The sequence below is a fragment of the Mixophyes fleayi genome, chromosome 7 (genome assembly GCF_038048845.1).
Source record: "Mixophyes fleayi isolate aMixFle1 chromosome 7, aMixFle1.hap1, whole genome shotgun sequence".
In the NCBI taxonomy this organism is placed as follows: Eukaryota; Metazoa; Chordata; class Amphibia; order Anura; family Limnodynastidae; genus Mixophyes; species Mixophyes fleayi.
In genome coordinates this window covers 50,448,465-50,464,032 of record NC_134408.1, presented here as the reverse complement: position 1 = coordinate 50,464,032, position 15,568 = coordinate 50,448,465, and the positions used below count along the sequence as shown (strand labels likewise).

Genomic DNA, 15,568 nt, shown 5'->3' with positions numbered 1-15,568 from the left:
ATTACAGTGCATCCGGAAAGTATTCACAGAGCTTCACTTTGTCAACATTTTGTTATTATAGCCTTATTCCAAAATGGAATAAATTCCTTTTTTCCCTCAAAATTCTATACACAATGCCCCATAGTGACAAAGTGAAAAGTTTTTTTTGAGATTTTTGCAAATTTATTAAAAATAAAAAACTAAGAAATCACATGTACATAAGTACACAGCCTTTGCTCAATACTTTCCTGATGCACCTTCGGCAGCAATTACAGCCTCAAGTGTTTTTGAATATGTTGCCACAAGCTTGGCACAACTATCTTTGGGCAGTTTTGCCCATTCTTCTTCTTTGCAGCACCTCTCAAGCTTTATCAGGTTGGATGGGAAGCGTCTGTGCACAGCCATTTTCAGATCTCTCCAGAGATGGTCAATCGGATTCAAGTCTGGGCTTTGGCTGGACCACTCAAGGACATTCGCAGAGTGTTCCTGAAGCCACTCCTTTGATATCTTGGCTGTGTGCTTAGGATCGTTGTCCTGATGAAAGACGAACCATCGCCCCAGTCTGAAGTCAAGAGCGCTCTGGAGCAGGGTTAGGGTTTTGTCTCCTCAGACCAGAGAATTTTGTTTCTCATGATCTGAGAGTCCTCCAGGTTCAATTTGGCAAACTTCAGGTGGCCTGCCATGTGCTTTTTACTAAGCAGTGGCTTCCGTCTGGCCACTCTACCATACAGACCTGATTAGTGGATTGTTGCAGAGATGGTTGTCCTTCTGGAAGGTTCTCCTCTCTTCACAGTGGAATGCTGTAGCTCTGACAGAGTGACCATTGGGTTCTTGGTCACCTCCCTGACTCCTCCCCCGATCGCTCAGTTTAGAAGGCCGGCCAGCTCTAGGAGGAGTCCTGGTTGTTCCGAACTTCTTCCATTTACGTCTGCACATTGTACAATAACTGATTGTTATATATACTCCTGCTGTAATGTACTAACAATCCCCTTTTTTCATTTTTCTGCTACCTCTCCTATCCTAGCCCAGGGTATTTCGTATGAATAACAAAACTTAATAAAACAGTTTTAACAAATAAAAAGAATGTGGCTTTTCATGCTCTTTATCGCAGTATAGTTAACAAGATGGCATAGTTAATTGCTCTTTCTCAATTCCACACACCAATGCGTTTCTCATCTCTGTGCATGTTTCCCATGGTGTCAAAAGTATAACTTTATGGGGGGGAGGAGGGGGGTGACTGTAATAAATACAACACATTAAATGCTGTCTAAAAACCCATCTGTTTAGAGCTTATCCCACCAATTTCTTTGTTTCATTTGCCAAATAGCTTCTATTATATAATACCGCTACCATAAAATATCACCATCTAGCAGAGTATAAACTAATGGCTAGAGTTCTGTATAGCAACAGTGACCTCCTGTGGTATTTAGTGGGACATAATTCATGAAGAAAATTGCTTTCTTTAGTGTGAAAATTGACTTACTGTTGTGTTTTTAAAGCAATCCAAACTATTATATGCACTAAAAAATAAAACTAAATCGAGTTGTTTAGGCATTGGATTGATTCACCACCCATTTAGAAACTAATTGCTAGGGCAAAAATTATTTTAAAGTGTCATTATATATAAAGCTCCAATTTTTCTGGGAAAAACTGTCCAGGCATTTTACTGAAATATATATATATATGTGTGTGTGTGTATATGTATGTGTGTATGTGTATGTGTGTGTGTGTGTGTATATATATATATATATATATATATATATATATTTAGAATCTCTCAAGGTATATTATTGTAAGGGCTGTGATATGATGACCTTCTTAGAGGTTACCTCACAAATTTGATTTGGTTATTTTATTATGCTTGAAGAGTCTATCTATTTATATATACAGTGGCCTAGTGGTTAGCACTTCTGCCTTACAGCACTGGGGCCATGAGTTCAATTCCCGACCATGGCGTTATCTGTGAGGAGTTTGTATGTTCTCCCCGTGTTTGCGTGGGTTTCCTCTGGGTGCTCCGGTTTCCTTCCACACTCCAAAAAAAACATACTAGTAGGTTAATTGGCTGCTAACAAATTGACCCTAGTCTGTGTGTGTGTGTGTGTGTGTGTGTGTTAGGGAATTTAATGTAAGCTCCAATGGGGCAGGGACTGATGTGAGTGAGTACTCTATACAGCGCTGCAGAATTAGTGGCGCTATATAAATAAATGATGATGTTATAGCTATTTATATCTAGCTATATAAATCTATCTATATAGCTCTCTATCTTTTATTTATTTTCAGAAAATGTACAACGTTCAAAACAAAAATTATCTGAACGCAAGTTCATAAAATATAACCAGTGTCTCGCTCTTGAGCACCCGGCCCCTGATTCCATGTTCCCCTCAGGAAGGGGTTAACTTATACCACAGCGCACACATTTATTTCTAATACCTGCAATTCTAGCTACGGTTATATTGAGCAGCACTATAGAGTAATTTCGGCATGGTGATTTGGTTCACTTAGTTGCTTGGAGACTATATGTAGAAAGATTTTGGGCAGACCCAGAGATGCCCCTAACAGGCTCACTAAATTAAGGCACAATGACCCCTTCCTTAAACTTTGTGTCTATTTTTAATTATATGTATGTACAAATCCTACAGATAAGTCTGTACGTTCTTAGAGTGCCTGGCACAGACAAATGTTCTATATCGCCACCATTCTATCTCTCTTCTCTTTCTGTAGTAACTGAAAGATCCCACCACCCTCTCCTACTCTCACTCACTCAAGGTAGAATACATTTATTTCATTAAGGACTTTTGGTTATAAGCAGTGTTCTTGTCGCATGACCACCAACTACAGCCTATGCGCAATATAATCCTCTTAAAGTTTCCCTATAACTACTATATCCAGCTCTATTTCCATCATATACAGCCCCATGCCAGTTATATATAATTCTGTGCACACTATATCTATATCTAAATGTATGCATCCCCATGACCACTATAATCAGCATTATACCAATTGTATTCAGCCATATATAAATTCATGGCCTGTGTATTCAGCTTCCAGCCCACTGTATTCTGCAGATTATATACAGCCCCTCGTCATTTGCGTAATGTCTCATCCGTCACTCAACACTAGTATGCTGTGAGGGCAAAATCTAGGAGTGAAACTGTGTCCTTTGCTTTTTACTAAACTTTTATAGTCCCAGCAACAGTGACTGCACCAGGATTACACAAAGGTAGGTTTCGCCTGTTTTCAGTGCAGAGTGGCTAGTATGCTAATTTATACCGATTTTAATACCAGGCATAGTCCCGTCAGAGCCTCTCATGATGAGACTCCACAGGATGTTCGGTAACTGAAACATTGATGACTTTTGCTTGCACTTCATAGAGGTGTGAGTTAAAATCAGTGTTCTTTTATGTAACATAACACATGGAAATAAGCAGAGACTTGGCACTGTATTGAACCCCCCACTCCCCTCATTGTGTAAAGGCGCCAGTGTACTCTATAGTCTGGAGCTCTTAATGTCCCCTACCTGGTTTGAGCAGTGGCTGCTGAGTGGTTGGAAAGCACATTACAGTATAATGCTACTGTAATGCTAATGTTGGTACATTCTTAATGGCCCCACACACTATTTGCTCCTGTGCTTTCGCCCTGTCATTACATGTTGTCTCTGAGCCTAATGTGAATGCACATTAATTTCCTATAACAATATACATGTGTAGAAGAAAAAATTAGAATTAGTGATTCAAGGTGTCAGAGACTGATTAATATACGGCTTACTATTTATGAGGGCCAGCACAATCATTCCACCAGATATGTTTCAGGTCAATTTTCCCACTGCTCCTAAAGCAAAGGAGTTAAGAGTTGCACTTGTAGACCTTGCAGGGAGTATAATACTAAAAAGTGTGCACCTTATGGGATGTGTTCCTCATGTGTTTGTGCATTATACCAATATTGGGCTGATGGGGAGGGGGCATAGCAGGGCTGGGCGCTGCTAGTTAATGTTGATAAATCTTCAAGGTCTGCAGGTCCACCACAAAATCTCCTCCTGCTAGATCCACCCTCCCCGTTTGCCCACCCTCACCCCACTACTGTCCTGCAACGGAGTCTGAGATCCTCACTCTCCTCTATTCCTCTTCTCCCGGAAGTTGATCCCTCCAAGCTCCTTCACTCACTCTCTCCCCCAACACCTGCCTGCAGCTTGCTTAACTCTTTAATCTCTCACCAGTATCTTCCCCTCTGCTTTCAGGCATCCCCTCATCTCCCAGGTTCTCAAAAATCCCTTTCATGACCCTTTCTCTACTGCCCCATTTTTTTTTTTTTTGCTTCCCTTTGCATCCAAAATTCTTGTGTTCAACTGTCTAACACACTTTTTCTGCTCCCACTCTCATCTACCCCCTTCCGGCAGCTTTTCACCCTTGACTGAAACCGCTCTCACCAAAGTGACCAATGACCTTCTCCTAGCCAAATTAAAAGGCCAGTTCTTCCTCCTCCTACTTCTTGTCCTCTCTGTTGCTTTTTTTACACTATTGACCACTTTTCTCCTTGACATGCTTATCCCTGTAGCCTTCATGAGACTGCCCTCTCCTGGGTCCCCTCCTACATCTCTATCCATCAGGAGCTTTACTGTAGTCGAGAGGGTCTTCTTAAAGTACAAGAGTGAAAGATATAGTAATGTGATTTGCATGAAAGACTGCAAAGTTTTCAAGTGTAATAGGAAGGGGACTTAAGAAAGCTAGAAAATCAAAGATTAAAAAAACAAGACTGGCGTAAAGGGGATGAAACATTGGTAGCTTACTTTATGGTACCTATATAAATTAAATTTTTCTATCTTAAATTTCCATTTGGTAGAGTCAAGCAGCCAGAACAATCCTCTCCCTAACCCCCCCCCCCCCCCAAAGAAAACAAACAAACATAGAATGATTCCCGCATCATAATTGCTTCATTGTGGCAGAAGGAAAATATGTTGGTCTTTTGAGGGGAGGGGTGGACAGCAATTCCATCCCATTGTTGCTTAAAGTAATCTTGCCAGAAGATGGTCTTATATGTAGTAGGTGTCCCATGGTAAGACAATTAACAGACCTGTGCGTCAAAATACAAATCGGGATAAATGGGTGTTGCTAAAGCAAAGGTACCCCTGGTCAAAAGTCCCTACCCTTTGTGGATATAATAACTCACAAAAATCCATATTATCACAATATGTATTCATTTTATATATATATATATATATAACAAGCCCAGAAAATATTATGTTTTAATACTTGCACTTTAAGAAGTGATTTACTTACCTTAAGCAATGTCTAAGCCGCCTAGTCTGATAACAAACAACACATTCAATTATGTGGTCAATGTCATAAAATGAATAGCGGGATGAGGGCTGAAGTTCAGGAATAAGGAGTATAGACAGGATGGGGGGTAGAAATAGAAAAATGTAAGCATGATAAGTCTGATAAAGCCAGATAAAGAAATAGCGTGACACCTGGTCAATGTCTAAATAAAATGTTGAATTTTACCAAAGGTGCCGAAACAAACATATGTAATTAAGAAGGATTTTGATTGGTTAAGAAGATCATTATGTCATTTTGGGTATAAAAGATATGTATACTAAAAATAGAATCTGTACCTTATAAAATCTCAGCTGATTCTGACACCTTTATAACCTTCACGCTGTAATCTGTACCGAATAAACATCTATATTGCATCAAAGACTGTTCATCGCTTTCAATCAATATCGTTCCAATACAACACCCTACAACCACTAGTGCTCTACTGGGGAAAAATATGCCCGAAGGTATAGCATTGAAAACTTTGGGTATTACAGGTTGCGGTGAAGCCATCTACGTATGGTATTGATGTTGTGGTTGATATTCATTGAGGACCGTTTACAATCCATTGTCTATAGTAGACACTTTTGACAGATATGCTGTGTTAAACTGGATCAAAAGTAGTATCTAATGGTAAAACACCCTGTTCTTAAAAAATCTGCCTGTGCTTAAATCTACTCGCTGCTTCAATGTACCCGGGGACGTACACGTTTTGGGTGATTGTGTCTTGCAAGAGGGGAAGGTTCCTACATCTCCTTGCTGCTTTCTGCTCTGTCAGTCCTTTTCTCCATGATATTCCCCATAGGCCCTAGCTCTTGCTGTATGCCCTGATGAGCTTAACCTGTGGTCACAGCTCCTGGTATTGGTTGACCATCACTGATGTAGTCTCTCATGTCAACCTCATGTGTACTTGTGCTTTTTTCTATGCCACTGCAGCAATGATGTATTAAGGATTTGGTGAAAATAACTTTGGCCATCTAGAATGCTAAAAAGTTTGATAGAAATATTTAATTTGTATCCTGCCCAATTAGCAGAAAAATGCACAGACAGCAGCCTACTCCATGTTGAGTATATATCAGTATTACTTATCATGGAAAATGTTTGGTTTTGTGTGGCTTTTGCTCCTGAGGTTCTAAAGCTCTTTTTTGATAATGTTGTTGAGATTATCTAATACTCGTACAGAATATTTGTAACTTTAGTATTGTTTTTCTTTCTTGTAGGCCCCGCTAATTGCCGAAACAAATGGCTCAGTGAAAAAAATCTTCAGAGCAAGAAAAACGATGACTGCAAGCTGTCGACAGCAAATTGCCGCCATTAATAAAATAAAACTTTCGTCTAAAATGGAAAGCCAAGTTAAAGAGTCACTTACTGTTTTGCCAGCTGAAATGGTCCAGCAGCCTGAATTAATGTGCAAAGCAAACTATATTGCACAAGATAATTCTTCATCTAAAATAAACAAAAGCCAGGGCATTTTTCATAATGGGTTAAAAGTTTCAATAGAGGTTTCACAAGTTGACTCTGAATTTAACATTGGATGCTCTTACAATGAAACATGGAAAGACATTACCAAACAAGCTGAAGATATATCTTCTGTTCTCTTGACTCCTGTACATTTTTCTCATAGTAAACATTTACAAGTAAATGATACAAGCAATGCCACAGCAGAACCTCAGCGTGATGACGTAAGTCAAATCGCTTCACCACCAAATCCTGGAAAACAGACTTTAAGAGAGAGAGGATTGCAAACCCCTGAGAGCAGCACTGTGCAAAGCTTCAAAAAAGACTCTGAGCAAACCGTCATTGATGAATGCTGTTCTGTTTCTGAAAACTTGAATGCATCAATAACCCTAAAAATCGTAGCTGAAGACAACTCTTTGGAGAAGACTTCATCCATTGGTCTTGTGCCACCAGTAGTTGTGCTAGATAGAGCCGGCAGCAATATGGTCATCCCAAGCAAGGAGCTTAATGATTCCTTTAGTACTGTTGACACTTCTACAGCACCTGCTTTTACAGTGAGCTTGACTGCGGATTCTGACACTGGTAATCTGCCCCAAAACTACAATTCAGCTGACAGTAAGTTTGTTTTGTGAATTACAATGTGTGTGTGTGTGTGTGTGTGTGTGTATATGTAGCACGACAATGTTTTTTTTGAAGACGAATTAAAGGGAGCTATTGTCTCCTGCTGTATTATATGTTGGTATTTCTACTAAGCTTATCTCATGGGGACAGCTGAGAATTGCATATGGCATGGAGCTCATCATTTTTTGTTTTTTTTGAGCTGTTGTTCCAAATATAGAACTTTTGTCATTTTATAGGATAAGGTGAAAGCTAATGTCTGTTATAGAACAGGTCCTCTTTTGTTATTTAAAGCCTGACCATAAAACAATACCCAGATATATACCAGAGTTAAATAGTTCAAATATGGCGAAGGACCATGCAGTGAGGTGGTGGTGCATATTATTTTATTTTTGTACTTTCAAATTTGCAAGCAAAACTCATAACTACACAGTACAAGTAATACGATTTTGATCTAAACATGTGGCTCTACAGACAAAAACATGAGTATGGCCCCAAGAAAAGTTAAGGGTAATGAGAGACAAGTAGGTTAAGTAAAGAGAGGTTGGAAGAGGGAACACGGTTAAGAAAGTTCTAGGGGTGGCAAACCTCCAGGTGAAGGGAGAAGAATGATGGCAATCCCAGGGTTACCATTCCAGGTATATTCATCTCTTATCCATTCCATCGTTTGTAGAGAAGAGATATTACACTTCATAAAAGACAATGTAGAAAGTCTCTGGTTCTTTTGAGCCTCTGCAAGACCTTATCTTGCCGCAAATAAAATGTTGTAGGATAACCTTTTTTTCCTGTTTGAACAGTAATATTTCAATGGCAGCCACAATTGTAGGACATCCTCCAGTAGGATCTTGCCCTAGTGTGAGACAACAATATGTGGAAGAATCTGCCCATTTATTGACACTCACTAGGACATAGTGGAGAGATGTAATACATTTTGTAAATGCCTTAGGGCTGTTGTATAATATCAGCTGTACAGGATCTTTATATGTTCTTTCTTTAGAAGATGCCTATATAGAAGGTTTAGCGCAGGCATCCATCTGTCAAAATGAGCTGAAGGTCCTTTTACCTCTTCTCCATATACTACTCTTTCAGGTTGAAAGGTGTTTGGCTGAGGGATAGCTATAAACTTGAGATTACTTCTTTTGGAGGTTCTTTCAGACTCCATAACACATTAAAGTGAAATAATCCAGGGTTTGCTTGCAGCCCTGCTTCTTTAACTATAAAGTGTTTGCTCTAAAGAAAGTACTAGTTGGCAGATTACATGCATTTTCCGCTTTTGCAAAGGGGGCAGCATGGCCCCACCAGAGGTGAAATGTTCAGTCTGAATAGGACCATCTTGCAATCGATGTTAGAAGTTAGAGAGCCTGAGGAGCAGATTCAGGAAAATTGGGTTTATGTCTGTGAAGCACCTAAAGTGTGTTAGAGAGTATAAGGTGTTTGGGAGGATACATAATGAAGAGAGATGCTGTGTCTTGGGGCACCACAGAAAACATTTTTATAGAATCCAATGTGTGATCATTCACCCTTGCCCCCTCCCAAAATAAATAATCAGCATCCCAGTGCTGTAGCCTAGGTTTGTCAATGCTAAAAGCAGAGGGAAAAGCGCTTACTAGCATTAGGCTGTGTTAGTCTGGATTTGTCACAATAGGGAGGGATCTGGGTCCGTAGCCCCTTCTCTCCTCCAGGGCAAACAAACCCTGTCCTAAACAGCAATGGGGCTCATTCTGGCATCCCTGGGGCAGGTATTGTAAAGGCAATGGCTGAAAGGCACAAAATCATGGAGTGTGGTTTTGGAACTACAAGGGCCCTCTGCAATATGTTAATCCACAAACATACATAATAGTAACAAAAAAAAAAAACAATTGTTTTATTGACTTGGAGATGAATTCCCAAGTCTCTCATTTACCACTTTATTTTTCTTAAATCTCCTCAAATATGATCCATCTCTCATAAGTGTAGTAAACAGAAATAACAACAATACACATATGTTTTAAGAAAAAAAAATAAAGTACAACAAACTTTGATCTTTCAACAGTGAAAATGGTCCCTTTTTCCATGTGAAAATTGTGAATATAATTGTGACAAAATTTAAAAAACCCCCACAAAATTATCTTCTCATATTGATTTATAATTACCAGTGTTCCAAAAAAGTAAAACTGATTTAAAAGGCTGATCATTGATCCTAAACGGCATCCAACCTATACTTTCCCAACCACGGACAGCTGTGATTCTAATCTAGACATCATACATCCACACTACTTATTATTTTGATCTGAATAATTTGTTAATATATAAAAACTGCTACACATTACAAATCGGACCTGTGCAATGCTGGGGGACTCTGCTAGTAACTAATTTAATTATAACCTGCTGACATCCATCCCAATGGTTTTGTTTGTTTGTAACACAGGTATGTGTGTAAAATGGGAATTGGAAGAGAAACATGGTCCAGGATTCAGGCGCATAGAGCTAAATATTTAAGATGTACACTATAATAGTATAAAATAAACACTTGATCATTGATACTTTATCACTGAGATATTATATCCATTCTTCCATCGTTACTGCTGCCAAAGATTATTCCATATTGGTATTCACTGTAAGTTGTTTTGGAAGTTAATTTCTATCCTCTTTAGATCCCACGATCTTTTACTGGGCCTGCCAGTCAAAAATTTCTAAACTCTAAATAAAGTTGCTTGACATATTGTAAAAGCCAACATATAGGGGGGTATTCAATTGTTAGCCAGAACCGCTAAAATCCCGCGCTCGAAAAATATTACCGTTAATACGGTAATATCTCACTGGATTTCAGCTGCGAGCTGAAATCCAGCGAGTAAATTACCGTATTAACGGCATTTAAGCGCAATATTACCGTATTAACGGTAATATTTTTTCGAGCGCGGGATTTTAGCGGTTCTGGCTAACAATTGAATACCCCCCATAGAGTTTGAATTTGCTTACTTAACAATAACAAGCAGTCCTTCTATATAGGTTCGAATGGTATAAACTTATAAAAGATGTGAGCTATATAGAACTGTTGCTGGCCAAGTTAAAACCTAGGGTGAATTTTTTTTTAATCAAATTTGGGATAATTTTGTGGCTTGTTTATGCTTGTGTAAACTTTATATTGAATAGTTTACTTGTTTCTGATTTGGTGATATTTCTATATATTGTCCCTTTACTCTCTTCTCTTCTACCCAGTGTTGCAGCCACTGCTTCCAAATGCTGTTGTTTTTTGCCTTGCATTATCATTATGTTGCTTTTGTTATACTGATGTTGGCAACATATAATTATTCTTCAGAAAGCATTTTGTCTCTGTATTTTTCTATATCTGGAATAATGCTAGTAGAAATTCTACACTGCTTCAAAAGATGTTAATAGTAGAAACATCTGTTTTGACATTTGAGGACATATCCAGCAATTCTCACACTATGGTTGCAGGCTGCTGAGATCATTCCCTCCTCCCAGTGATTGTGCTGTAAGAATGAGCAGAGTGCAACCACACAGGTTATCTAGCAGGGTAGTTCTCAACCAGATGGTGATGGCTTCTGCCTAGTCAGCCCTAATTTAATCTACTAATTTTGGCTTTATGGTTCCATTTTTGTTCTCATATGGCTGTGGTTTTACAATTTGTATTTAGAAACTCTTTAAATGAAGCCCAAATAGCAGGTATGTTTTTTTGTTTTTTTTTTCTTGTTTTTAGTTTGTTTTTTTTGTTTGTTTTTTTTAAATCCTATAGATTTAAATACAGCAATTGTTCTTTTTGTAGTTTTATATCGATAACCTATTTTTTCTCTCTCTGAAGGTGGCTGCCAAAGGAAAAGGCCTTTTTCAGAAAGCAGTGATGTTCCCGAATCAAAGCGGGCCAAAATATCTAACAAAGTAATTTTAAAGGAGGTATTATTATAAATATTTATAACAACATTATTTAGCTGGAGTTGTTTGCTGTATATTTTTACTTGGTAGTATTTTAGAAGTAGGGAATAAGCTATACAAGCACTGCCCACACAGGACTACATCTATTATCTATCTAGATTTATTATGTAGTCTATCCATCATCTCTGCATCTTGTTTTATTAAAGGGGTTTCTGTTGGGTCTGCTATGGCAAAATTATTTATTACTAATTTTTTAGGGGGTTTCCACTTGGCCAATATCTTCTAGTTTATACATCGATAAAAAATACAGTAGATCTATCTTAATCTATAATGATTGCTGATAATCCTTTTGCATACCTGTAGCATATAATGTAATTAACTCTAATCTAACTTCTTGGGCACTGTGACAGAAGTGATTCTTTCTCCTGGTTCTCTCGAGTGATAAATACTGTAATATTAATATATATATTAAGCAAAATAAAATGGTACCATTTTCTAAATCTAAATGTTATAAAATTGTCATTGTTTAAAATATGTAGGTCACTAGTGAAGACATCCCATTGGGTACTGTGTACGGTTCTGGAGGCCACATTTCCAAAAAGACATTAATAAAACAGAAATAAATTCTAAGAAGGGCGACTGAAATGGTACAATGAACTGCATAATGAAACGTTCAGGAAAGACTTGAGAGGCTGAATATGTGCGGCTTAGAGGAAATAAGGGACATAAGTGATAGATTATTCATATATTTAAGAAAAACACACACAAAAAGTATAGACTAATTGGATCTGCAGGTCCTTTCATATTTTGTTTAGCTTGCTAAATATACATCTGTTTTAAAAAAAAGTGCAAAATCGTTACAGATCAAGACATAACAACAATTCTTAAGATCAGAATTAATATATGAAATGTAAATCACCTCTACAGTGATCCTATTAGGGATGTTCTAACCCTGGGAAATTCACTCCCCTCAAAATAGCACAAACAAAAAGCATATGCAATAAATAGAGCTTAAATGCACAAGTTCTGAAGTTCTATTCTTCCACTTTTATTTACAGATTACTTTTTCATCATTTAGAAACCTTTGTCTAAACATCTTTTCAAAGAACTTGAGTTTCGTTTGTTTGTAATCTTAGTCTATTAGAGAGACTGAAATGAAAAGTTCAGGGGAAGAAAGGGTGGTTTATTTCCTTAATATATTTTTGTCCATATAGTCTCTTAAAGTAACAATCCTACATAGACAATTTTTCTGTTTAAATAGCAAGTTAAGCACCCTTTTAAGTAAGTCATTTTTTCTTAGTTATCCTCCTACAAATCATTATCTCGCTTTCAAAATATCTGGAGGGAAAATAAGTATGGCTGCCAGACATATCAGTTTGCTGCACAAAAGCTCTCAGACTCTCCATATATGGTGATGATAGAGGGGTGAGAAGTTTACAGTAAAAACCTCTCTGCTGACTACATCATGTGTAATGTGCCTGTGGTTGCCATAGTAGTCACAGACTGTGGAAAGGCTGCAGAATTCTAAATCCTTAATATCCGTCTGAAGAAACCACAGACATGACAGGTAGTTAGTTACCTGCTTCTTATAGCCTGTCCTAGTGATTTCATGGGATTGCTACTTTAAAGTTGACAGTTGAGGATGTTAAATTGCCTGTTTCCTTGCTGGCCTTTCGAAAGTGATAAGTGTTTTAAGTATATTTCTTTTCGTCACCAGATTCAGTGTCTAATTGACTGCCGGGTGCAAAATTTCTTCAAAGAAGGTTTTGATCAACGAATGCAAGACTTAGCTCAGCAAGTCAATCTGATCAAGTGCAATGGGAGCCATGCTGACAAATTTGCTAGACACCTTGTATGTTGAGATTTATTTTTTTTCTTTTCTTCTTTTTTCACTCAGAGAGTAGATTATTTCAATAGTCCTATTTTTACCCAGGCACAATATTTTTGCTCTCGTAGTAAACACAGAGTCGATTAGTTCTCTCAAATGGGGTCTATGGGATGGATGCAACCTACAAGAGTCTTGTGGACTTCAGCATTATTATCTGCCTCCATTGAATCTGCTGTATTATATTTGTTTAATGTTATTTAGCTTATCGGGACGTAGTTAAATCATAGGTGACCACTTTATGTAAAAACCTGGTCAGCAATTTGTACCCTCTGAATTCTTGTACCTCTCTGGGTGCAATCATTCAGTGATGCTTAGGATTGTGATGGGGATATTGACCCTTTTTCGAAAATGGTAAGTGATTGCATATTTAGGCAGCCCACTTATTTTTGCATCCAGAAGCGCCCACAAGTTTCTTTGCATATGTAGTTTAACTATGAGTGATCCATTTATCACCACAGATGTAAGGCTAATGGGCTCGGAAGGGTTAGGCAATCTCATTTCCTTACAATACCACACTGTGGACAGAGAAATAAATGTAACTTGTGTTATGTTCGCCAACAGAGCAGAACAACTTTGGTTTCGATCTTGGGACCCAAATCAAGGGGTTCTACAAGTAGAACTATATGGGGATGTAGAACATATTTCTTTGTGGACTTATATGAAAGATATAATAATAAAGGATCAATGTTCAGGTTAATTTGGCAACTGATGTGATCTGCTCAAAAAGGTGGTATCCCACCCCATTACCTAAGAATGGAATAAAACAATCTGGGCATATCAACACAACTAGTGAGATCAGTCAATTACAAATGTGGGATAAAACAATCTATTCTCCTCCACTCTCTTTGCTCAAAACCAATATAAGGTGATATCAAGGTATGTATTAATAAAAAGTATAGACATGCATAAAAAGTAAAGGTAGTAGATGTTGATGGTCAGGGCTTGCATTCCTGCTCCTCTCATGCTGTCTGGTATGGAACGCAAACGTTGTGCAATGCAGTGGAGGAGTGGAGAGTTAAAGAGCACAACGGATAGAGCAAGACTGCATGGCTACTATCATTACAATGTAAGTTACTATTACTCTTGATATGAAAGTTTTATCACATTACTTGACACCTGCAGTATATCACTGGTTTGAGGACCAAGAGTGCAGCTACAGGAAAGTGAAATAGCGAAGCCATTTAAGTTTGTGATTCGCACTCACCATGGAACCACCAACAAGTGCATTTAAAACTACAAGGCTGGAACATGAGCTGTAAGATTTCTTCATGTATTTAACCAAATCTCACTAGTCGTGTTAAATAGAAGACTTTTTTGTGGCAACATCTTCAGCTAGACAGATTTCTGAGCTGGCAGTCTTGTTTTATTATTGGCTTTTGAACAAGATGAAGACATTTTCCCCCTATCGTCGTATGAGAGTTTCATCTCAGCCTGTAGTTCCTTTTTTCTTTTTCCAATTACTCATCAGCACCCAAGGGAGGTGAGGTACCATCTGCATGATGTGACAGTATATTGAAATCTTCTATTACACTAGTATTATCTTTGATCCCTGGAGAACTCAAAGGGTGGTACAGTATCTATGGATACTGTTACTCAGGATAAATAAATTAATCGTCACCAGCATGTTATTTAAATGGGACACCTTGTTAAGTTTGATTGCACAGTGAGTGTTTCATGCCCAGGGTATTTCTGAAGATCTGTTGAAGAAGGTACTACAGACTTGTATTTTGTATTTAGTTTACATGGACTGTTAATGTTATTTGTGGGTTCTTTATGATCTCAAACATCAGTGTTTTTTTTTAGGACATTCCCATTGTATCTGTGTAAACCCGAGAAAACAGAACTTGCAGATAGAAAAAAAAAAAAATTGTAGTGTATTGGGTAACAAAGGTAATTCCATTTAGTTTTACAGAAGTGAGCATTACAACCTTCTGTTTGGAATTATCCTCTGGGTTTGGTAGTGTTATGTTTGAATATTATTTTTAATTTCACTGCTTTTCCACATTCTGGTTTGTTTTGGGGAGAAGAAAACTTCCACAGGCTGCAGATTTGCAAATTTGCTAATTGTATTTATTAATATCTTTCAGTTCATGAACTGCTTTATCTAGATTTTTTTTTTACAAAATTAGAGGTAGTGCAGTTAAAATTCTACAATACATTATACATATCATGTAACCCAAGATGTGTCAACAGTTTGTAACTGAAAGCATTTGTGGCATTTTGGTCATTTTAAAAATGTGTGACCCTTTAAATGCCAATATATTTCATTAGTTATTCTTTTAGGGAGTCTGATTAACGAAGCCATTCACTGCTAAAGTATTCCAAGTGTATGGCCTAATTAGACAGATCATTCACTGGTCAGGGAGACATTTGTAGAATTTAGTTTTAAAGCCAATGAACTGTATCCTAAATTCTGCTGTAAGAATATGATCTGTGCAAGTCT

The 15,568-nt window shown here is 37.8% G+C and overlaps 1 protein-coding gene across 3 annotated transcripts in view; it reads left to right on the top strand.

The window, feature by feature from the left end:
- ATF7IP2 (activating transcription factor 7 interacting protein 2) overlaps positions 1-15,568 on the top strand; it is a 52,217-nt gene that overhangs the window by 7,581 nt on the left and 29,068 nt on the right. For 2 of the 3 annotated variants that reach the window (XM_075179824.1, XM_075179822.1), the window contains exons 2-4: positions 6,509-7,361; positions 11,167-11,258; positions 12,955-13,089. In XM_075179824.1, coding sequence (XP_075035925.1) covers positions 6,509-7,361; positions 11,167-11,258; positions 12,955-13,089 — 1,080 coding nt within the window. The remainder of the gene's footprint in view (positions 1-6,508; positions 7,362-11,166; positions 11,259-12,954; positions 13,090-15,568) is intronic. The other variant, XM_075179823.1, reaches the window with a different exon arrangement.